Source organism: Mesoplodon densirostris, chromosome 19, assembly GCF_025265405.1.
Source record: "Mesoplodon densirostris isolate mMesDen1 chromosome 19, mMesDen1 primary haplotype, whole genome shotgun sequence".
Taxonomy (NCBI): Eukaryota; Metazoa; Chordata; class Mammalia; order Artiodactyla; family Ziphiidae; genus Mesoplodon; species Mesoplodon densirostris.
Window position 1 is genome coordinate 32201433 of NC_082679.1, and position 22424 is coordinate 32223856.

At 59.7% G+C, this 22424-nt stretch overlaps 1 protein-coding gene across 7 annotated transcripts in view; it reads left to right on the forward strand.

The window, feature by feature from the left end:
- ADCY7 (adenylate cyclase 7) overlaps positions 1–22424 on the forward strand; it is a 60120-nt gene that overhangs the window by 29723 nt on the left and 7973 nt on the right. For 4 of the 7 annotated variants that reach the window (XM_060084616.1, XM_060084615.1, XM_060084619.1 and 1 more), the window contains exons 2-17: positions 3027–3464; positions 4815–5018; positions 6171–6326; positions 7155–7310; positions 7600–7748; positions 8789–8900; positions 12204–12331; positions 13732–13890; positions 14108–14240; positions 17396–17584; positions 17951–17985; positions 18506–18589; positions 18733–18805; positions 20061–20158; positions 21326–21410; positions 21806–21931. In XM_060084616.1, the coding sequence (XP_059940599.1) occupies positions 3294–3464; positions 4815–5018; positions 6171–6326; positions 7155–7310; positions 7600–7748; positions 8789–8900; positions 12204–12331; positions 13732–13890; positions 14108–14240; positions 17396–17584; positions 17951–17985; positions 18506–18589; positions 18733–18805; positions 20061–20158; positions 21326–21410; positions 21806–21931 (2058 nt within the window). In that variant the 5' untranslated portion in view covers positions 3027–3293. Of the gene's footprint in view, positions 1–2292; positions 2315–3025; positions 3465–4814; positions 5019–6170; positions 6327–7154; positions 7311–7599; positions 7749–8788; positions 8901–12203; positions 12332–13731; positions 13891–14107; positions 14241–17395; positions 17585–17950; positions 17986–18505; positions 18590–18732; positions 18806–20060; positions 20159–21325; positions 21411–21805; positions 21932–22424 lie in introns of those variants that run through there. The other 3 variants (XM_060084620.1, XM_060084617.1, XM_060084622.1) reach the window with 3 other exon arrangements.

Consider the following 22424-nt stretch of genomic DNA (forward strand, 5'->3'; position numbering starts at 1 on the left):
TGCTGTGCAAATCTCTGCTGTGCAGCAAAGTGAGTCGGTTACACACATATTTATGTTCTTTTCCATTAGGTGTATCCCAGGAGATTGGATATAGTTCCCTGTGCTATACGGTGGGACCTTGTTGTTTATCCCTTCTAAATGTAATCGTTTGCATCTACCAACCCCAAACTCCCAGTCCATCCCTCTCCCTCCCCTCTCCCCCAGCAGCTACAAGTCTGATCTCTATATCTATGAGTCTGTTTCTGTTTCGTAGATACGTTCATTTGTGCCATGTTTTAGATTCCACATGTAAGTGATATCACCTGGTATTTGTCTTTCTCTTTCTGACTTACTTCACTTAGCATGATAATCTCTGGTTGCATCCATGTTGCTGCAGATGACATTATTTCATTCTTTTTTATGGTTGAGTAATATTCCATTGTATATATGTACCACATCTTCTTTATCCATCCATCCATTGATGGATATTCAGGTTTTCCCACGTTTTGGCTGTTGGCACCAAGCAAATTTTAAAAATTAGCTGGGAACAGTTTGAAATCAGTATTTCACGTAGAAATCAGATTTGTGGCTTTTGTCCAAACACTTTGCACACTTTGGCGGTGCTGGCCCAACCCCCTCAGGGTTGCCTGGGTTAAACAGGTAGTTGCCGAGGCTTGTAGACACCTGCCTGGGCCCAGAAGGAGCGGAGGGGCCAGGACTCCTGGCAAACAGCCCCTTCCTCCACCCCCACATGTGTGGTTTTTCCATTTTGTTCCTGGGATTTGAGGAACAGGAACTCCCAGATGGAATAGTGCCGCAGGTGACTCCTGATCCAAGGTGGCCCCAGGTTACTCAAGGCATTTGGCACTCACCGGGGGACTTCACTCAGACTCTGGGATTCTGGGTGCCCTGCTATTTTGCCTTTGGGGGCTCTGGACCAACTTTCCTTCGCAACGTCCACCAGTGGCCATTTGCACCCTTTGTGACTGCCCTGAGACTTCCCATGTCTTACCACCTCCCTGCCCCCTGCCCCCTGCCCTGTCCTGGTTCCTATCGCTGATGCAGGCCTGGAGGATGTTGGGGGCCTGGACTCCTGGTCCAGGGCTGCTCCCTTGACACAAGGTTCCTGCTGGGAATGTGTCAGCCACCCCAAGCCCCAGTCGCTGCATCTAGGGATTGCACATTTTTTGGGTAACTTTCTCTCCCTGGAGACTGGGAGCCCTAGGAGGACAGAGAGCTAACCTGACACACAGGCGATATAATGGGCCTGGTGTGCCACAGGCATGGTTAACAAGCTGTTTGGGAATAAACAAATGGGCAAATAAATGAATGGTGCTGGGGAAAGAGGGAGCCCCTCTGGGCTAAGCATGGCAAGCCTGGGGTCCGCTCTCAACTTTGTCATAAAGGGTCCACCGTGTTCTTCTCTGAGGTTCAGTTTCCTTATCTATGAAGCGGAGCTTGCAAGGTTCTTAAATTCTTGTCAGTGGGCCCTTTTAGAAAAATTCAGTCTTACGTGGAAGCTTAACATAATGTGAATGCAAGGGGTATGCTCTGAGTGAAGCTGGCGTTAGTGTCTGAGACACAAGACTCATTGAAAGGTTCCAGTAATCGAGTGAGTGAGGTCTTTGCACAAGAACCATTGGAACAGAAGAAAGCCTGCAAACAGACTTCACATGCATGGCCACCTGACTTAGGACAAAGGTGCCTCCGCTAAAACTCTTGAAGGAAGGATGGTGGCTCCACGAAAGGCTGGTGGGGTAGTTAGATATCCATTCAGAAAAAAGAAGCTTGATCCTTGCCTCACACCATACACAAGAATTCCTTGAGATGGATCGGAGACCTACATGTGAAAGTAAACTGTTCAAACTTCTAGAGCAGTGCTTTCCAGTAGAAGTTTCTGGATAATAGAAGGGCTCTATATCTGTGCTGCCCAATGTAATAAACGCTAGCTGTGTGTGGCTGTTGAGCACTTGAAATGTGACTGGTGTGGCTGAGAAATTGGTTTTTTAACTTTAAAAATGTTTTAAATGTAATCATCAAGCTATTATTGCACTCAAAAAATTAAGTGTAATTTATTAACTTAATCCCACCTTCAGTTCACATTTAGATTTCACCAGTCGTTTCAAAATTTTTTTTGTGGTTGCAGCTTTTTAAAATCAAAATCCAGATAAAATCCATTATATTGCATTGGGTTTGTAAGCCTTTTAAATTTATTTTATTCTGTAATATCCCCACTCTCTCTCATGGTACTGACTGGTTAATAATGGGTTATTTGTCCTGTAGGCCAGTAGTTTTCAAAGTGTGGACCAGCAGCTTCATCATCTTCTGGGAACATGTAAGAAATGCACATTTCTTCTCAGGCCCCTTCCAGTCCTACTGAAACAGACACTGGGAATGCAGCCCAGTGATTTGTGTTTTAACAAGCCCTCCAGGATCTCTCCTGGATACCAACCACTCTTGTTGACTAGCCCACGTCATAGATTTGGCTAGTTGCCACCTCCTGCTGCCATTTATCTTCTCCAAGTAGCCTCTATATGGGACTGAACTTTTAATTTCTTTTTTTTCTTTCTTTTTTTTTTTTTTTTTTTTTTGCGGTACGTGGGCCTCTCACTGTTGTGGCCTCTCCCGTTGCGGAGCACAGGCTCCGGACGCGCAGGCTCAGTGGCCATGGCTCATGGGCCCAGCCGCTCCGCGGCATGTGGGATCTTCCCGGACCGGGGCACAAACCCGTGTCCCCTGCATCGGCAGGCGGACTCTCAACCACTGCGCCACCAGGGAAGCCCCTTAGTTTTATTTTTAATCAACTTAAATTAAATTTTTGATAGTCATATGTGGCTAGTGGCTACTGTATCGGACCGTGCAGTTCTCGGAAACACAGGAGACTATAGCTTTATGACCTTGGGGTGGACCAAGCTTTAAAGACCTAAAAGTTAGGTTTGGTTAAGGTTGATAAATCAGACCTGGGGCTATGAGGCCTGGCCTTGCTCTCGCCCAATGCCAGCCTTCCCAGTCCAGGTCAAATCTTGGTCTGCTTTGTGTCTCTGCAGAGCTGAGGACCCTGCATGCCTGTTCATTCGGGCCTGGATGCAAAAGCAGATGCGGGAGGTCCAGTGAGCAAGACCTGGTGGCTGGAGCAGTGCAGGCCTCGTGTGTCCATGGAGCTGCTGGCTGGGGGGACTCCTGCCCAGCTCCGCCTGCCAGGCTCGGAGAAACCAGAGGCCTAGGTGCACAGGGGTGGGTGTCAGCAGACAGATGCTCCCCAGGCTGTGGGGTTTCCTGTGTGGACTGCTGGGCGGGTGTGCCAAAGGTGGAGGATGCCGGCCAAGGGGCACTACTTCCTCAACGAGGGCGAGGAGGACCCCAACCACGACACGCTCTACGAGAAGTACCGCCTCACCAGCCAGCATGGGCCGCTGCTACTCACGCTCCTGTTGGTGGCCATCACTGCCTGCGCCGTCCTCATCATCATCGCCTTCAGCTACGGGGTGAGTGGGGGCAGCCCGTGGGTGCTGGGGGCTTTCCTGGGGCCCAGGTCTCAGCTCTGATGCTTTGTGCTTGGGAGGTCTTGGGCAAGTCATTATCTTCTTTAAGCCTGAGTTTCTGCATCTGTAAAGTGCTGTGGAGCATATTTAGGCTGCAGGAAGACACATTTTTTATTTTAATTTTTAAGTCTGGGGTGGTTTTAGATGTTACATTAATTTGGCCAAATAAAGTACCCTCACTTTTCTCCACAATGGACTTTGATTTTACTGAAGGCCTGTGTATCACTGCTCCCACTTCCAGTACCGGGCCAGACATCATGCATCAATCCCAGCACTCTTTCTCACTGAGCCGGCTGGGGTGGGGGTGTGTGTGTCTCAGAATCCTTCTTAAGACAGCAGGCACCACTAACATTATCTCTGACTTAGGCCTCGTCCTGCTATAGCCATTACCTCTGCGTGGCTGTTGAGCACTTGAAATGCGGCTAATATGACTGAGGAACTGAATTTTCAATTTTATCTTTAATTATTGGAAATTCAATTTTGAATAGCCACATGTGGCTAGTGGTTGCTGTATGGGACAGTAAAGCTCTAGAAGAAAACATCAGAGACTACAGGCTGTTCACAGGGTGATAGATGTAAGGTGGCCCCAGCACCCAGTAGGCGCCGTGCAGTTGCTGCCTGTACCTCTGTGGATGTAAACCCGAGGGCCTCTGTTTGGTCGTTCAGCACATAGTCACTGAGCACCCACTGGGTGCTGGCCCCAGATTAGTCTCTGTGCTCATGGAGCTCACGGGCCTCTGGGGGAAACCAGGTGCCGTCCACCTGCGAACGTCTTGCCTGTGACCCCTTCTCCCCACAGCGTCGCCCTTCTGTACCTTTCCTTCAGCTCTTCCCCTGTCTGGGGTGCCTTTGGACGTATTTCCTCAAAAACATCCATTCATCCTTTAAGAGTTAGGAGCAGTGGCCTCTCCCCCAGGAGGCTTTCCACAGCTTTGCTCCCGTGCTCTTGTACCTGTGCCCTGCAGGTGTGCACAGAGCTGCTGGGGACCCCGGGGGACGCCTGAAGGGGAGGGGTGGGGAGTGAGAACGTCACAGGGCTGGGCCCCACAGGTGACTGGGGAAAGGTGGTGGTGAAGGCACCCCTAGCAGAGGCAACAGCACAAAGCCTGAGGTAAGAAAGAACTTGATGTTTAGAGGGAGGGTGGACGCCACCCACGTGGAGGAAGCAGCAAGGGACCTTGCTTAGGGCAGGCTGGACAGGCTAACCTGGCAGGCTTTCTGGAGGAGGTGGCACCCCGCTGGGGAAGGCTGTGGCATTTCTGTGTGTGTTCACCCCCCGGCCCCTCCCCGCAGGACCCCTCCAGACACCAGGCTGTCCTGGGGACGGCGTTCTTCACGCTTGCCGTGTTTGTGGCTCTCTACGCGCTCGTGTATGTTGAGTGCCTCGTCCGCCGGTGGCTCAGGGCCTCGGCGCTCCTCATCTGGGCCTGCCTTGTGACGCTGGGCTACGTGCTGGTGTTTGACTCATGGATGAAGGAGGCGTGTGACTGGGAGCAGGTAACAGGGCAGGGGACCCTGGCGCCCCTGGGGGCTGGGTGCTGCCAGCCAGCTGTGCACTCAGTAGCTCCTGCCCTCTCTGGGCATCAGATCCCTTCTGGAGACTGGGCCCGCATTGGGTGTGCCAGCCACGGGCCCCTCCCTCTCTCCGGGCTGTGGTTCTGGGACTGAGAATGGGCCCTGGGCTGATCTTGTTCTCTCAGCTCTGTGCTGATGAGATGCGGGTGAGGTGGGAGAAGAGTGTCCACTTGAATGTCTGGCTGTGCTGTTTCTGGAAATGACACATCTCCAACTCAAAGAGGCCAAAAGGCACAAATTGGCTCACGTGCCGGGAAGGGCCCAGGGGTTGGTCTGGGGCTTCAGCAGGATGGCCAGATCCCGAGTTCTCCCGGGTCTGCTTTCCTCTGTGCCGTTTCATTCCCTGTCAGGCCACCCCCAGCTCAGGACAGAGGTGCCTGCGGCACCTCCGGGCTGCCCGTCCACCAGCCCACCCAGGCCAGCTGAAAGACACAGCCCTTTCTCAACCAGCTTGAGCTGCACTGGCTGGCCTGGGGCATGGGCCCAGCCCTGAATGGTCATTGTCACTGGGGTCGGGGTTGGGGGAGCTCTGACCATTGGGGCTGGATCCTGTGACTGGGGTGGGGTGAGGCTCGGGCAGGCCATGCAGGTGGGAAGCTGGGGGAGGGTGCCGTTCCCAGCAGGGGTGGGAGCGGGCGGAGGTGGGGGGAGGGGAGCAGCAGGGGCCAGCGCCGAGCGTGGGCGGGGCCGGTGGGCGGGGCTGCTGGGGGTGGCAGTAGTTACCATCCCTGCGGAGGGAGGGCCGTGGGCGGTGGGCGGTGGGCACCAGGCGAGAGCTCCCTGGGTCACGAGGACGGCGGAGGCGCAGCCTCGGCCCCAGACGGTAGATCAGCTTGTAGGAAATGATGCTGGCTGGGCATCATTTTCTCCTTCTATCCTGTGTCTGTCGCTGCCTCTCGCCACACAGGGTGGGGGAAGGGGCCGACCTGAGGGCCGAGGGCGCGGGGAGCGGGGCGCAGCCTCAGCGTTCAGGCTTCCAGGGCCGTCCCCGCGAGCCGGGGCTGCGGAGTGACCCCAGCTGAGCCCCGGGCGGGGGCGGCGTGGTGGCCGCGCTCACGACGCCGCTGTGCGCAGGTGCCCTTCTTCCTGTTCGTGGTCTTCGTGGTGTACACGCTGCTGCCTTTCAGCATGCGGGGTGCCGTCGTGGCCGGGGTCGTCTCCAGCACCTCCCACCTCCTGGTGCTCGGCGGTCTGATGGGGGCCTTCACCACGCCCAGCGTCCGGGTCGGGCTGCAGGTGAGGGGCGTGTGGGTCTGGGCGCGCGGGCCGGCTGAGGCCTTGGGTGGGGCTTTGGTTTGGGCCGAGGGCAGCCAAGGCTGGAGCGGGTGAGTTGGAGGCCTTGGAGACAGAGGTGTTTGCCGACGGGTGGCCTCGAGGCCGGGCTTCGTCCAAGTCGGCAGGTGCCCTGCCCTGCAGCCTTTTCTTTGCTGGCCTGGGGTACCCCGGAGGCTCAGCCCCTCCCTCGAGCCCTGACCCTCGGGCCTCCTTCCTGGGTCCAGAGCTCTGCAGCTGGGTGAGGCCCTGTTCCCGAGGTTTCGCTCGTTCAGCCCAGAGCCCCATATGCACAGGGTCGGACGCCCCATCTGGTGTCCTTTGCGTTGAGTGATTATGAAGTTAGTGGTGACACGCAGATGTGTTTTCCTCCTGACCAGGCCTGGTGTCCGGTCTGGGAGGTGGGGGCCAGAGCTCTGGGCAGCCAGCCTGGCCCTGTGCCTTCCGTGACTGTCCTTGGCTCTCCCTCTGGGCTCTGTGAGGGGATGTGCTCCTGCCGCCCTGGAAGCGGCTGGCTGCTCTGGTCTCTGGGGCCTGAGCCCTTCTGCACCAGGGAATGTCTGGCGGATGCTGAGACAGGCCTGAGTCCTGGTCCTGGGGTCTCAGTGACCTACTAAGAGACCAGTGAGTCTGGACCTGTTTCCCTGCCTGCCCACCCCAGGGAGGCTACAGCCCAAGTGGGTTGGGAGGCCAGGGATCGGGGAGGGGGTGCCGTCACCAGCCCACCAAGGGGGCCGGTGTCCTGGGGCACGGGCCAGGCCTGATGCTGAGCCCGCCATGGCCCACCTGCAGCTGCTGGCCAATGCTGTGGTCTTCCTGTGCGGGAACCTCACGGGCGCCTTCCACAAGCACCAGATGCAGGATGCCTCCCGAGACCTCTTCACCTACACTGTGAAGTGCATCCAGATCCGTCGTAAGCTGCGCATCGAGAAGCGCCAGCAGGTGGGGACCCGCCTGACCCTGCCCGGCCCCCCGGCTGTCTCCCAGGCCCCACGCCCTGCATCCTCTCTCTGAGGATGTGCTCACTGAACAGCACAGTGAGGCACCTGGGGCACCTGGCCAGACACCTGTGCTGGCGTCATCCCGGGGACACGGGAGGGTGTGTGCCTGCCGAGTTGCTAGCAGGGTGTAGGCCAGCAGCGATGGGGCACGTGGTGGGCAGAGGGGCAGGAGGGCAGAGAGGATGGAGACCCGGGGCCTGACGCCGCCCTGCCTGTGCCCCACGTGCCAGGAGAACCTGCTGCTGTCCGTGCTGCCTGCCCACATCTCCATGGGCATGAAGCTGGCCATCATCGAGCGGCTCAAGGAGCGTGGGGACCGCCGCTACCTGCCGGACAACAACTTCCACAGCCTCTACGTCAAGCGGCACCAGAACGTCAGGTGGGCGGCTGGCCGGGCCTGTATGCACAGTGTCTCCCAGGGCGGCCCCAGCAGGTGGCCCGCTGCCCTCCTACCTGTAGGCCCAGGTCCCAGCCCGCACGGGGACTGGGGAGAGGTAAATCCAGGCCCCTCCCTGGGCCTCAGTCTCCCACTTGTTCCCCCAGCGGGTGGGGGCAGATTAGATTAGTACTGGGGGAGATCCACTGCCCCTTAAAATTGTCAAACTCTGTGCATGAACGTGACTGTTGGGAAGAAAGGGGTCTTTTCAGATGATTCTCAAAGGGACACAGGCCCCCCAAAAGGAGATGAAGCCCCACCCAGGTGACCGCCAGGGGCCCCCACAGCCCTGACACCTGTCTTTGACTGATTTGAAGGGGCTGCAGAATCTTACTGAGCGGCGCTGACCTGAGTGAAGCATAGGTGTGGGCGCTGTGAGCTCCACCCTGGTCCTCTGCCTGCAGGCTCAGCATTACCCCCGAGACTGGCCTGCTGCTTCTGGGTTGTGGATGGTCCAGAACTGTAGGCTCAGGGGCGGGGAGATCTGGTGCAAAACGCAGCTCTGGCTTCCCAGCAAGTCTTAACCTCCCTGGGACTCAGTTTGCTCATCTGTAGAATGGGGTTCCTACAAGGGCAGCGTGAGGACTAGATGTGTGAAAGTGCTGGGTGTGGAGCTCAGCTGGAAGGAGCGCGCAGTCATATCTTACCAGGGCTTTAGCTCTGAAGTCTGCGCAGAGGTGAAATCCAGGTATAGGGGAGGGGAGAAGTTCCCAGGTGCCCGAGAATCCACCTGTAAGGGCTCCATTCAGTCATCTGTGGTGAGGCTCTAAAGGGGTTGGGGGTTCCGGAGGGCCCCTTCAAACTGGGGCTTGCTTCCTTTTGCTTTGATGTGAAGCCTCTGGAACTTTAATTCATCCTTAGGGCGGGGGGCTTCTCTCCCATCCCCGGTGGCAGAGGGCTCGCAGGGGTGCTTGGGTGCGGGGCTGGCAGATGCTCAGGGGCTCTTGGCTCTGACCCTCCTGCTGGCCCCACCCTACCCCCAGCATCCTCTATGCTGACATCGTGGGCTTCACGCAGCTGGCCAGCGACTGCTCCCCAAAAGAGCTGGTGGTGGTGCTGAATGAGCTCTTCGGAAAGTTCGACCAGATCGCCAAGGTGAGCCCACTGGCCTGTGCGGCCTCCCCTCCGCTGATGGTAAAGTCAGGAGCCCTTCCCACTGCATCCACGGGGTGTCCTGTGTCCAGCGCTGTGCTGAGATGGGCGTGGGGAGGCCTGGGCTGAATTTTAGCATTCAGTCAGCAAAGCTTTCAAGTGCCCCATGGTCAAAGTGGAGGTTGAGCCAGGATCCTGTCCCCCAGAGTGTGAGGCCTCTGGGGAGACTGTCAGTGCACACTGGGGAATGCACTGGGCTTCACGAGCTTAGAGGGGGGCTCCAGAAGGCTGCCTGGAGGAGGAGACGGCTCCATCCTCACTACGCAAGGTCAGCAGCCTCAGCCTCAGCTTCACCTGGGAGCATGGGAGGACTGTGGAATGCCAGGCCTCACCCAGAATCTGCCTTTTGACAAGATCCCAGGGTGAATAGTCTGCACATTAAAGTTTGAGAAACCTAAAAAGAAACTGAAGAGGAAAGGAAACCGTGTTATGGGCAGAGGGAACAGCATATGCAAAAACCTAGAGAAGAAAGAAAGCTCTGTGTGCCCATGCAGTGAAAGTGGCTCGGTGTGAGTGGGCCAGAGTGCGTTGGCGGGGAACATGGTCACAGGGTCAGACGTTCAAGGACTTGAGGGCTGAGGTGAGGAGCGGGATTTGACCTAAGGACCCTGGGGAGCATAGCAGGTGCCAAGCAGGGAGGGCATTGGGCAAGGACAGCCTCCAGGGTTCAGCCAAGGCGGGAGGGGTCTGGAGACCAAAGAGGGCTGAGCTGAGATCTCACTGTTTTGTCTTCACAAGCAACACCCAGCTCCACAGGTGTGTGTAGGGGGCTGGGGAGGAGCCTCAGTTATTCATTAATTTACCACCTGGTCCGGGGACCTGCTGAGTAGCAGCCCTGGGCTGCCCTCAAGTTGCTCCCGGGCTACATGCTATGTGGTTGGAAGAGGGGTACAGGGGGCAGGACTGGGGGGTGCTTATTTAGCCCAGCCTCAGGTGGTCAGGAAGACTTCCTGGAAGTGGTAGCCACTGAGTAGAGACCCAAGAGTAAGATTTAGGGCAGTGGCTCTCCGTCCTGGCTGCATGTTTGAATCACATGAAAAGCTTAAGTAAAATCACAGTACCCATGCCCGCACCCATGAGAGTTTTTCAGAGCCTCCCGGGTGACTCCATGTGCAGAGAATCGATGGTTTAGAACTTGATGGGAGCAAGTTCTGGCCTCGCACTCAGTCTTGGGAGGGACTGCCTCACCAGGAGCGGGCTCCACCTCAGGAGGTGAGCTTCCCGTCACAGGAGGTAACCAAACTACAGTTGGACACCACTGGCCAGGGGTGCTCTGGAGAACTGTCCCCCCTGGGTACTGTGGACTGTGTGACTCTGAGGGTCTGTTTAGCCAGGAACCTTCCTTTAGGAGCTTCCTTCCTTCATGATTTCTCTGGTGGAGGTTCCTAGAGGTTGGGCCTTACGTGGGCCCAGGCTCCATCCTCACTACACAGGGCCACAGCAGGCTCTCCCCCTGCCAGGAAGCCAAGGACCTGCCCTTGCCCTTTTGGACACAGCCCGCTCTCCATGGCAGGCCCAGGAGGCAGCCTCATTTTACAGATGAAAAGAGCGACGCTATGGCAGGTGCCAGTCTTCAGGCCAGAGTCTCCAGTCCCTGGGCAGACACAGCAGGAAGAGCTGGTCCCAGGCTTTTCTCCTATCAGCAATCAGATTCCAGAGCTGTAACCTCCTCTCGGAGGTGTCCGCATTGCGTCTGGGCTCAGGCACCTTCTGTCCCAGCACACTCACACAACTCCGCCAGTTTGTAAGTCTCAGAGGCACAGGGAAGAGCAGCCTGGGGAACGTGGCCTCCTGTAAATCCCTGACAGCGGGGCTGGATCCAGACTGTTATCCTGCGCCTGGCCCTGAAGGAGATAAGGGCAGCGGTGCCCTGAGCCTGTGCCTGGGTGTCCCAGCCCTCGCCAAGCTTCTGCTGCTTTCTAGGAAAGCACTGTCCTCACCCAACTCCGTTAGGCCATTCAGAACTCAGCATGTGCCAGACGGAGCCCACAGGGAAGCAGCTGGCACACACTCAGATGGGTCATTGGAGGAGGGCTTAGGAAGGGGACTGCTCACAAAGGCCTGGCAGGTAGGGGACCTCGAGGGAGGGATGGTGCCTGGCCTGGTCATTGGCGCTGGGTGGTCACCCACAGGCCTGGGGGGCATGCCAGGGAGTGGGCACTGGATCTGCAGACAGAGGGTACCCTGGTTCTAGGGGCCAGCCCTCTGGGAAAAGGCAGGAGGGAGCTGGGGCAAGGCTTCACTGGAGCCCAGTAGGCAGCTTCTCCTTCCTGTTCCCTAAAACCCCACCCTCAAGGCCTTGATATGTATGGCCACCTTTGCTACGGGCTTATGGAGGGTCAAGTAGCTGCAGCACCACCTCAGATGGAACCTCAGACAGCCTACCTGGGTCTCTCCTTCCCCTCCAGGGGCATTTTTTTTACGTGACCCCACCCTCTCTCCCCACTCCCATCTTTCGTCTCTGTTCTTCCCCCACTCCCCAAACCCTGTATCCCTAGCAGCAGTCATCTCTTGGGTTACCTTGACACCTGCTGACCCCATAGCTTATGGCACCTGCTACCTCTCTGTTCTCACCCCCCCTCCTCTCTCCACTCCACCCACACTGACTGCTGCGCTATGTCTCAAACACCCTTCTGGCCTCAGGGCCTTTGCACATGCTGCTTCCTTCTGCCCGGATGCTCTTCCTCCAGATCCTGGCATGGCTTGCTCCCTCAGTTCCTTTAGGACTTTGCTCGAATGTTACCTTCACTGGGAGGCCTTTTCTGGCCTCCTGGGAACTTCTTCCTTCCCATTCCTCATTTTTCTCCATAGCACTTATCATGGGTGTCTACAGATTTTATTTATGTAGCTTAGTGTCCAGCTCTGCCACTGGCTGCAGGGATTGTTTTCTGTTTTGCTCACTGCTGTGTCCCAGTGTCTGGGGCAGGGCAGGGCACTCTGTAGATGCTCAAACATTGCATAGATGAATGAAACAAAGGTAGCACCTCCCTAGAGGCCCTCAGGTGGCCGCCCTTGGTAACACTTGTTTTTATCCCTGACACCTGCTTGGGGTTCCTCCCGCAGACCCACCGTGTTCCCCGTCCTTTTGCCGGGCCCAGAGGCAGCTGCTGGTGGCTGGTGCCCCAGGAAAAAAGCCCCTGGCCAGAAGAGAGCCTGGCTGACTCTGGAGGGTGTGGGGAGGTGGCCAGCATGCCTGCTCCCTGGCCCCTGGGCCATCTGCTGACCAGGCCTCCCCTTGCCCTGCAGGCCAATGAATGCATGCGGATCAAGATCCTGGGCGACTGCTACTACTGCGTGTCAGGCTTGCCCGTGTCCCTGCCCAGCCACGCCCGCAACTGTGTGAAGATGGGGCTGGACATGTGTGAGGCCATTAAGTAGGTACCACGCACAAGCCTGGGGCACTGGGGCCTCTTCCCACGGCGGGCCCCTTCTGCTCCCCAAGGCATACTGGGGAATGCATTGTCCCCACTTTGCATATGAGGAAACTGAGGCTCCAGGGGCGCAGGAGGCTTACCTGGACCACTCAGCAGTGTGTTTGCATCCCTCCCTCTGGGCGCACCAGGACTCCGAGTTCCAGAGAGGCTCAGAAGCTCAGAGCTGAGGGCCATGAGGACGGGCAGCTGGGCTCCGTTTCTCCGGAGGCTGAGCCTTCGCAGCAGCAGGGGAGCTGGCAGACGCAGGGTTGGACTCCAGGCCTCCGTCTGCTTCCTGTTCCCCCTGTGAAGACCCTAGAGTTGGGGAACTAGCCCTCAGAGCTGCAGGGAGATCCCCAGCCTCCTGCGGCTCCTTGCCACCAACATCCCAACTCCCCACACGGCTCTCTGGAGCCCCGAGCAGCCGTGGTCTGTGACGGTCAAGCGGGTGGCGGAGGGCCAGGCGGGCTTGGCCAAACGGCCCAGCGTTCGGGGCAGAGCCGGGCAGCGCACAGCTTCCGCGCCAACCCAGCTCTGGCTTGTCCTCCTCCTGAAGTCTCACCAGAAAAAAACCCAGTCAGGGAGTCGGTCCAGGTCACAGGCTGGCTCTGCGTCACCGCCTGTGTGACCTTGGGCTGGTGCCACAGCCCTGGGGCTTGCTTCCCTCCCTGGAGCATGTGGAGGTTGTGCGGGGCCCTATGCTCCCACTGGCTTTGACCCCGGCAGGCTCGGTCCATCCCTAGCCCGTTGGCGGACACGTGGCACCGGCTGCTCCCCAGGCCCTCACACACGTATCGAAGGGACCCGGAGGCCTGCTCATGTTGGGGTGCCTTGTGCCCCAGGGAACTCTGAAGTTGGGGCTCCTTGTACTAAGTGGTGCCAGCAACCCCCAGTGCTCCCAGTTCCCAGAGATGGGGGTATATAAGGCCCCCCAGGGCTGGCCCCATGTTCCTTGTTTCTGCTGGGTTTGGGGGGCAGTGTCTGGGTCCCTCTGCAGACTCCAGCTGGGGCTGCCAGGCAGGGGTAGCACCCAGTGATAGTATGTTAGGGCCTCCAGCAGGAGGCACAGTGACCAGTGACAGTTGGAATTCCTCCTCCTTTTAACAGCCTTTGAGCTTGGGGCGGCCACATCCACTTGCACACTCCTAGAGATGGGGGGCTCATCCCCTCTCAAGGAGGCAGCCCCCTCAGGCTAACGTTCTCTCCTGTGAGATGGGCCTGCCCTCTTCCCATGCGCTCCCCACACCCTTGCTCCGCTCCCACCCCGTGCCACACCCCCTACCAGGGACCTTGAGCCTGTCCTAGGGTTCAGGGCGCCCCAGCAGCCCTGGCTGGGGTGGGCTGACGGGCCTCTGCCCCAGGCAGGTGCGGGAGGCCACAGGCGTGGACATCAGCATGCGTGTGGGCATACACTCGGGGAACGTGCTGTGTGGTGTCATCGGGCTGCGCAAGTGGCAGTATGATGTGTGGTCCCATGACGTGTCCCTGGCCAACAGGATGGAGGCGGCTGGAGTCCCTGGGTGAGGCTCAGCTGGATGGCGGTGGGGTCAGAGGTCCGGGGCTGACTCTGGGCTGCGGTGGCGGGGTGTCAGCATGGGGTCAGAGAGGGAATCAGCGACCTGAAGGTGGGGGGAGCCCACCTGGGCTCCGGCCTGCTCAGCCCTGCCTGCTGTGCACCCCCGGGTGGGTGTCTGCCCTCTCTGGGCCCTGCTGCTGTCTGACACTCATCTCCCCCAGCCGGGTGCACATCACAGAGGCGACGCTGAACCACCTGGACAAGGCGTATGAGGTGGAGGACGGGCACGGGCAGCAGCGGGACCCCTACCTGAAGGAGATGAACATCCGCACCTACCTGGTCATCGACCCCCGGGTACGAGGCTCAGCTGTGGCAGGCTGGGGGGCGGCGCTGGGGCTGTGCTTGGGAGCAGGGCCCACACCCGGGGCACGGCCCCCATGGAGGGAGAGGTGGGGCCCGCCCGGGGTAGGAGGCAGTGCCCCGTTCCTAGGCATGTTCTAGGCCCCAAGGGACAACTCCTCTGGGCCTCAGTGTTCTGTTCTATGAAACGGGGATAACACGGCGCCTACCTCAAGAGGAGAAAAAGCTAATCTGAGTGAAGCCCTCACCGTCAACTGGGTGCGTCATAAACATTCTAGAAATAATAGTCACTGTGAGTTTATTTTCCATGAGGTTGTCCCTAATCGTCCAGATTTTCAAAAGACACGTTTTAAAAACATGCTTTGGATGGGAGTCAGGGAAGCAAGGAATGGCCGGGGGCCACTAGGCAGGAGCCCCTGTGTGTCCTGGGCTCTGACCCGCCGTGTGCGCCCGGCCGGTGCCTCTAGGTTCTCGGTCGGCCCCGCTTCCTTCAGGACCCCGTGGTGGGGAAGGCTGTGAGCCTGCTTCTGGGCCATGGGCCCCGGGCCTGCCCGCAGCCCGCCTGCGCCGGCAGGGCCCTTTCGTTCCCGCCTGTGGGAGGCCGGCTCGTCTGGGCCCCCGGTGAATCATCCTTGGGGCTTGCTCAGGAATGTCGGCGGTGGCTGGCTCTTTCCAGCTCCCTCTCACTCCGGCCTTTGCCGTCCTCGGGGCTGGCCCGCCTGCCAGTCTCTGGGGCAGCCGCGGGCCAGCCTGTGAGCCTCCCCCGACCCCCTCGGGCTTCATCCTGCCGACGTTCCCCGTGCGCTCTAGGTGGGTCAGCCATGCTGAGCGAGCATCGGGGGAACCCCTCCTGGTACCTTGGGGCTGCTCCCAGCCCACTATCGTGGAAACCACCCAGCCCCTCACCCTGTCCCTGCAGCTCTGGGCCCCGCCCACTCCTCTGACCTCCCTCCGCCCCCCCCCCCCCCCCCCCCCGCTTCCTTCCTCCCAGCCCCGTGCCAGCCTCCTGTCCCTCCACTGCCAGGCTGTTTCCACTGCAGAGCCCTTGTCTCTGCTGCCCCCTCCGCCCACAGCCCTCTTCCCCCTGTCCCAAATGCTCCTGTTCATCCTTTGTACTGTTTACTGTCAGTGTGAGCTCCACGTGGGCAGGCTCGGGGTGGGGGTCCCTCTTCTCCAGGCTTCAACCCCCGGTCCTAGGACAACGCCTGGTACAGAGCAGGGCCCCAGATAGCTTGTGAACGAATGAAGCAGAGCCCTTGAGCCTGAGGTGGTGGCAGGCGTAGCCCTGTAACCCACCCCGCAGGGCCGCCGGATCAGCAGGTATGACCGCGGGCGCCCAGTCAGACTCGTGTTCTAGATGGAAGGCTTCAGTACGAGTGTCTCATGCAGGGTTTACTGGGCACCCTGTCTTTTATCGGGCAACGTGACCCTCCCCCATCTTTGTTTAATTTTATTCATTCCCATAGTTGAAAATTCAAAAAGCATGAAGGGTGTGCTATAGAAAGTTTTCCGTGCATCCCTGTTCGCCGCTGGCACGTCCCCCCTGACAGGGACCCGTGTGGTGAGAGGTGTCTCTGCGCATCTAAGTAGAGGGGGAAAGACTCCTCTGGCCTCTTTGCTGAGCTGGTGGTAGTGCCTCCCCCAGTGTGAACTTTGCTTCACCAGCGACGTAACTTGGAGACCTTCCCTTCTGTGCACAGAGACCACCCTTATCTCATGACTGCTGCACGCACTGCGCCGAGGCGTGGTGGGGAGGTCCTTTCCCAGCTCTGGCTTCTGTAGGCTTACATGTGTGTGAGGTGCCCCAAGGGATGAGTGTCCAGAGGTGGCTGGTAGGGGGCCCGTGGCTGGTGCAGGTTGCAGGTGCCCTCCCTGGACCCTGCTTCTGAACAGATGCGTTTTTGCTCAGAACTGATGGATCTTCAGGACCCATTTAATTTTTAGGGACAGTGTCTGGCTTCCCTGCCCTAAGAGAGAAGTGGCAGTGACCTTGAACTTGAAGAGCTGGCTGCCGTGTAGGCAGAGTTGCTGACGGTGGAGGGGGAGGCAGAGAAATGTGACCTCCCCAGACCCCCAGGGCAGGTCACTCACCACAGGGCGCAGCTCACTCTCAGGACCCCGGGACTCTTCACAAGGATTGAATTCCATGCCATTCCCTCTGGCCTGGCAGACAGACATGGCTCAGAGTTCAAGAATGTTTCTAACCTAGGAGGAGGCAAGAAGTTTCCGGGAAAGTTGCTGCCTATGGCTTAACGAGTGTTTGTGGCAGTAGGTGTTGGTCTGTGTGGCTGTTTGTGGGAGCCGCCAGAGACTGGGACTCCTGGAGGGCAGGGCTGTGAGGGGATGAGGGGGGCTCAGCAGGCCTCGAGATGGCCCGGGCTTGTCCCTGGTGGCCTGGGGGGTCTTTCTCTTCCCTCCCCCTTTTCCAGTCCTGTCCGGCCTCGCCAGCTGAGGATGGTCCCAGGCGGGTTGTTGTTCTTGGCGGGGGGCTGGGGGAGGAGGCGGGGCTGGGCCCCTGCTTCAGGGCCTGGCTAAGCCACCATGTCCCTGGCATGGCCGTGGCAGGCTTGTGGCAGATAGTGGACCCGTGCTGTGGTTTGGGGGCTGTACGAGTGGAACTCCCTGGAATGCTGCCCCGTGGGGAGCAGCCCCGGGTTGGCCACAGCTTCCCCTTCCTCCTGCTCCCCCACGAAGGACGTGTGTGCTGCCACATGGGGGTGGGCAGGGCAGGATGCCTGTGGCTTCTTCCCTGGGTGCCATCTCCCTGGGGTGCGTCCACCGGGAGGGGCCGATGGGCTTTCAGACCCAGGGAGCTTCAGGGGCCAAGTGGGGCCTTCGGGCTTGGGGCCTGACCCCACCTCTTAACCTGGGGAGGCAGAGAAGGGCCTGAGGGGCTGTGCACAGTTGTGCCTGTGGCAGGGACAGGGCCCCGAGCTGGGGCCTCCCCGGAGCCCAGCCAGGGAGAGCACTGGGCTTCCGCCAGTCCCCGTGGGGCTGCAGACCCAGCAGCTGTTTTGCCACTTTCCCTTTTCGCCAGATGGGCCAGCGTTCTGGGCAGCCTCGCGTTTCTGGGGGAGCGGGATTGGGGCGGGCCGTTCCCGTGCTGAGAGGGGAGGGGTGGGACAGGCCGTGTCTGCGTCTGCCCGCAGAGCCAGCAGCCGCCCCCGCCCAGCCTACACCTCACCAAGTCCAAGGGGGACGCGACCCTGAAGATGCGGGCCTCCGTGCGCATGACCCGCTACCTCGAGTCCTGGGGGGCGGCGCGTCCCTTCGCACACCTCAACCAACGCGAGAGTGTGAGCAGCGAGACCCCTGTGCCCCACGGGCGGAGGCCCAAGGTAGGAGCTCTCCTCCCAGAGAGCTGGGAGCAGGGGCCGCGGGCAGGGGCGGGAGAGCGCACGCTAAGGGTGTCCTTCCCTCCAAGCCTCACTTTCCGCATCTGCGGGATGGTTCCGGGCTCTGCCCTCCCTCCCTCCCTCCTGGCGCCCTTGGGGAAGTGAAGGCATTTGGAGAATGCACCAGGGTGGTGGGGGATGTCCCTGGCCTCCTGGTTCTCCAGACCAAGTTCAGTTTCAGTTCTGGGTGCCTGCAGCTTGGACAGTCCTTGCATCCGAGAGTGCCAGAGATGATAGACCCAGTCCGGTGAGGCACATCAGGACCCCGGGTCCTGGAGAATAACCGTCTCCCCCTCCCTTCCCTTCCAGGCCATTCCCCTACGGCGCCACCGGACCCCTGACAGGTTTGTGCCCTGTCCCCTGCCTCCCTGGCCAAGTCCTGCCCCAGTCACCTCCTCCAGGCAGGCTGCCCTGACCAGTCTCTGTCCAGGAGGGCAGCTCCACAAGGCCCAGCCCTGACTATGGGTTTCGCCATGGCTTGGGTCAGAGTGTTTTTAGGAACCAGAACTTCACAATGATCGAGTGGCTGTTGTAGACCCACCCTGTAGTGGGGTCAGTGGGGTTGGTGTGATGGAACCCTGGGGTTTAGTGGAAGAGACCTTGGACCGGGGCTTGAGGGGTCTGCCCTTTGCTTCTGGCTGGGCTGCTGGTGGCTGGGTGATGCTGTGTGATGCTGGGCCTTTGCTTGTCCTCTCTGGGCCTCAGTGGGACCCGCCTGTCCCTCCTCCCTCCTGCACGAGGCTCTGGGACCTCCTGCAGGCACCTGGGAACCCCACTTGGGTGAGTCATCTCGTCCACACCCCTGCCTCTGGGCAAGTAGATGTAGGTTCCTGGGCTGATGCCGTCACGGGTGTCTGATTCCAGAAGTGCGTCCCCCAAGGGGCGGTCAGAGGATGACTCATACGATGATGAGATGCTGTCGGCCATCGAGGGCCTCAGCTCCACGAGGTGAGGCTCCGAGACCTGTGCTCGCCATGTGCCTCACGCCCAGTGGCTGTGTCCATGGCGCTGCCTCCTGAGAGTGGCCCCCCGCGCCCTCCCCCTGACTCCTCCAGGCGTCACCTCTCACTGCCTGTGTCTCCACCCCACAGACCCTGCTGCTCCAAGTCTGATGACTTCTACACCTTTGGGTCCATCTTCCTGGAGAAGGGCTTCGAGCGAGAGGTGAGGACCTCTGAGCAGCCCCAGGAACAGGGGCTCCAAGGCCTGGGGTGGGGGACGGGTGCTGGCCACAGGGCACCCAACACCCCCAGAAGGTCTGCTCAGGGAGGGCACTGGGGAGTCGCTCCAGCTGCCACTGGGGTGGGGACAGGGCTCAATGCGGCCTGTTTGGGTCTTCTCGCCCCTGCACCTGACACCCCCGTTAGTCATTCCCCGACTTGGGTTTGGGAGGCTTTGCTCCCTTCAAATGCCAAACCTCAGCCAGTGTTGATAGGGGCCAGCGCGCACCTTAGGCTCTGCACTTTTTAGGAAAAAGCCCCAAACTCAGTATCAGTTTGATGGGGCCTGACTGGTTCCCCCTTCTGGCTGCTGTAACACCATGCTTGTGTCCCACTAGTGACCATTCACTTATTTTTCGAGAGCCTCCTGGTTCTGGCAATGTCCAAGGCACGCGTATGTCATTCTGCTCTCACCTGCTGGCCAAGGTGGGCGGTGGTACCCGTTTCACAGACCCCAAGGTTTGGGGCGTCTTGGCCTCAGGTGTGGCCTGAGAGAGTGACCCAGCCCACAGCCCTCTGGTGCTGGGACCTCTCTGCCGCTTCAGCCTCTAGGACTGGGGGCGCTCCCTGAGTTGGGGGCTCCCTGTGTGGGGAACTTGGGGTCTGGAGGCAGGTGTGGTCACCAGGAGAGCCGCCTGGCGGGCCACCTGCTGGCTGTGAGACCTGGACAGGCTGCTGGGCTCCCTGAGCCTCGGTTTGCTCATCTGCGGCAGGAGGCCTGTGGGCTGAGATCTTGAGATGGTGCCGGGTGTGGCGGGGTGGGCAGCACGGGCCCCCCGCCCGACGGCTTGGGGCTCAGGCCTGGCTGTGCTCCTCGGTTTGGGGTCAGAACAGAACCCCCACTAGCCCCAGTCGCAGCAGCCCCAGAGCTCCCATTTGGTTCTTGCCCGCGGACTTGGGCTACGGGCTTTACAGGGACCTTGGAAATGAAGTCGGAGACCTGGGCGGGGTGGGGGAGGGGAAGGTATCGCCTCTAAATATAAAAGAGAGACTGCAGAATGGAAACATATGAAAATTGTTTGTTCATGATGATGTAACAGTCAAGGAGGGGAGGAAGTCCAGGAGCGGGTGTAAGGTTTTTCTTAGAGATGATTAATTCGAGCCAGGGTGGAGCCCAGGAAGGGGTCAGAGCAAGTAGCCTGCCCTGCAGGCCGGGCCTCGGCTGCCCGGCCACCCCTCACAGTCTCTGTCGCCCCCAGTACCGCCTGGCACCCATCCCGCGGGCCCGCTACTACTTTGCTTGTGCCAGCCTTGTGTTCATCTGCATCCTGCTCGTCCATGCCCTGCTGATGCCCAGGTCAGTCGGGGGGTGGGCCGGATGGTCAGGCACACTGGGGTCAGGCTAGGAGGGGTGGTGACCTTGCAGATCCCACCAGAAGACCTGCAGGAAGGGGCTGGCTGTTAGAGTTAGTACCTTTAGTCCCTTTAGGCGTCAGAGCCCCAGAAACTGGACCTGGCACCGTGGCCCCCATACCTGGAGTTGCCAACGTTTAGTTTTAGTTTTAGTTGAACATGCTTGCTCGCTCAAGCCGCAGGTCTCCCCACTCCCAGATGCCTCTCGCCTTCAGAGTCACCTGTTTTCTGTATGGCCCTTCAGGCGTTTCAGTTTTTTGTGACTGTTGCCTTAGGTGTTTGGGGTCCCAGAAGGGCAGACCCCCAAACCGTAGCTGCTACCACCTCCCTGTTAGGTGTGGGAAATTGAGGCCCTGGGGGCTTCGTGCCTTATTCAGGGTGTGTGGCCAGTACACAGGAGCCACTGAGATTCACGCTTCTGCAAAAGGGCTCTGTTGCTGGGGGCGGGGGCAGGGGGCTGAGGTCACAGGGAGGTAGGAAGGTCAGCTAGTTGGCGGCTTCTGGAAGGATAGTTAGGCCAGAGGATCCACTAGGATCGTGGTTCAGGATGTGCTTAATAAAGACGAAAGAGGGAACGCTTTTTTTTTTTTTTTTTTTTTTTCTTTTTGCGGTATGCGGGCCTCTCACTGTTGTGGCCTCTCCCGTTGCGGAGCACAGGCTCCGGATGCGCAGGCCCAGCGGCCGTGGCTCACGGGCCCAGCCGCTCCGCGGCATATGGGATCCTCCCAGACCGGGGCACGAACCCGTATCCCCTGCATCGGCAGGCGGACTCTCAACCACTGCGCCACCAGGGAGGCCCAGGGAACGCTTTTAGATGGTGCTTATGTGCCGGGCAAGAGTCTGAAGGCTGTATTATCAGTTGTTTCTTGTATACTTGGCCCGGAAAGTGGGGCGTGATGTTGATCTTGGTCCTCGTGTCTCGGCCAGGCCTTGTGTGTTGTTCGTGGGGCAGCTGGACCACAGTGTGCAGTGTGCCCCTTCGGCTGAGTGCAGAGTAGCCGTTTGGGACGGGGGGAGAAGGTGAACTGAGGCGCTGGGGGTGGGGAGCATGCCAGTGGCTTGGCCCCGGGCAGAGGGTCCTCCAGAACTTAGGTTTTTCCTTCCTCTCCAGGATGGCGGCTCTGGGTGTGTCCTTTGGGCTGGTGGCCTGCGTGCTCGGGCTGGTACTAGGCTTGTGCTTTGCCCGGGAGTTCTTGGTGAGTGGGGAGGCCCCCGACTGGGCGGCGGGCAGGCCGGGCCCCCAAGGTGTCGGGGCTGTGGTGGTGCGAGCCCCGGCCCCGTGACCCCTTCCCCTCCGGCCTGGAGCACGGTCCGGAGGCTTCTCCCAGGGTTCTCCGTCCTATGTGCTAGTAGTCCACAAGCGGCTGTGGCTGTCCCCAGCCCCAGGGGTGGGGCTGTCCCTTCTGTCTGCGCACCACACGTGTCCTGAGCTCTGGGCCGGGCAGGCACAGCACCCCTGACTCCCCAGCGGAGCTCTCAGAGGCTCTCGCTCTGCTGGGCCCTTGGGCTGTGGGTCCCCGGGCCAGGCCTCCTGCGGGCTCTCCCTCCACCTCGGGTGTGGGTGCTGGGTGATGACACTGTGATTCCGCAGAGGTGCTGCCCGGCCCGGGGCGCGCTCCGAGCCATCTCCGAGAGGGTGGAGACGCAGCCCCTGCTGCGGGTGTCCCTGGCCGTCCTGACCATCGGCAGCCTGCTCACCGTCGCCGTCATCAACCTGGTGGGTTCTGCGGCGGGGACGGCAGGCCTGGCAAAGACCCCTCGGGCCGTGCACGCTTCCGGGGACGAGGGAGCAGTCTTTGACCCTGGGGACCTCCGGATTCTAGAATCCTATAATCCTGTTGCCTAAAAGCCCACCTGGTGTGACCGTATCCAGAGCCCTGTGAGGTTCCCGTGGCGGCTGTGAGCTCCTCATCCTGTGTTTGTCACATGAGGACTTGGGGGCCCCCAGAGCATTCACGTGGCCGACCCCACAGGGCCACCACGGCGTCCTTGACGTCCCAGTCTTTCTTTCCAGCCCCTGAGGAGGTCCTGTCTCAGCCTCTCTGAGACCCAGTCTCCTCACTGGGGATGCGCAGCCCTGGGCACATGCCGGAGGGCACACCTGCTTCTCGGGCCGGGCTCGTGTGCTTTGGGCTCAGACAGCACTTGTCCCACCCGGTCCTCCCCGGCTCCGACATTTAGAGCCAGAGTCTCTCCCACCTCCGTGTCCC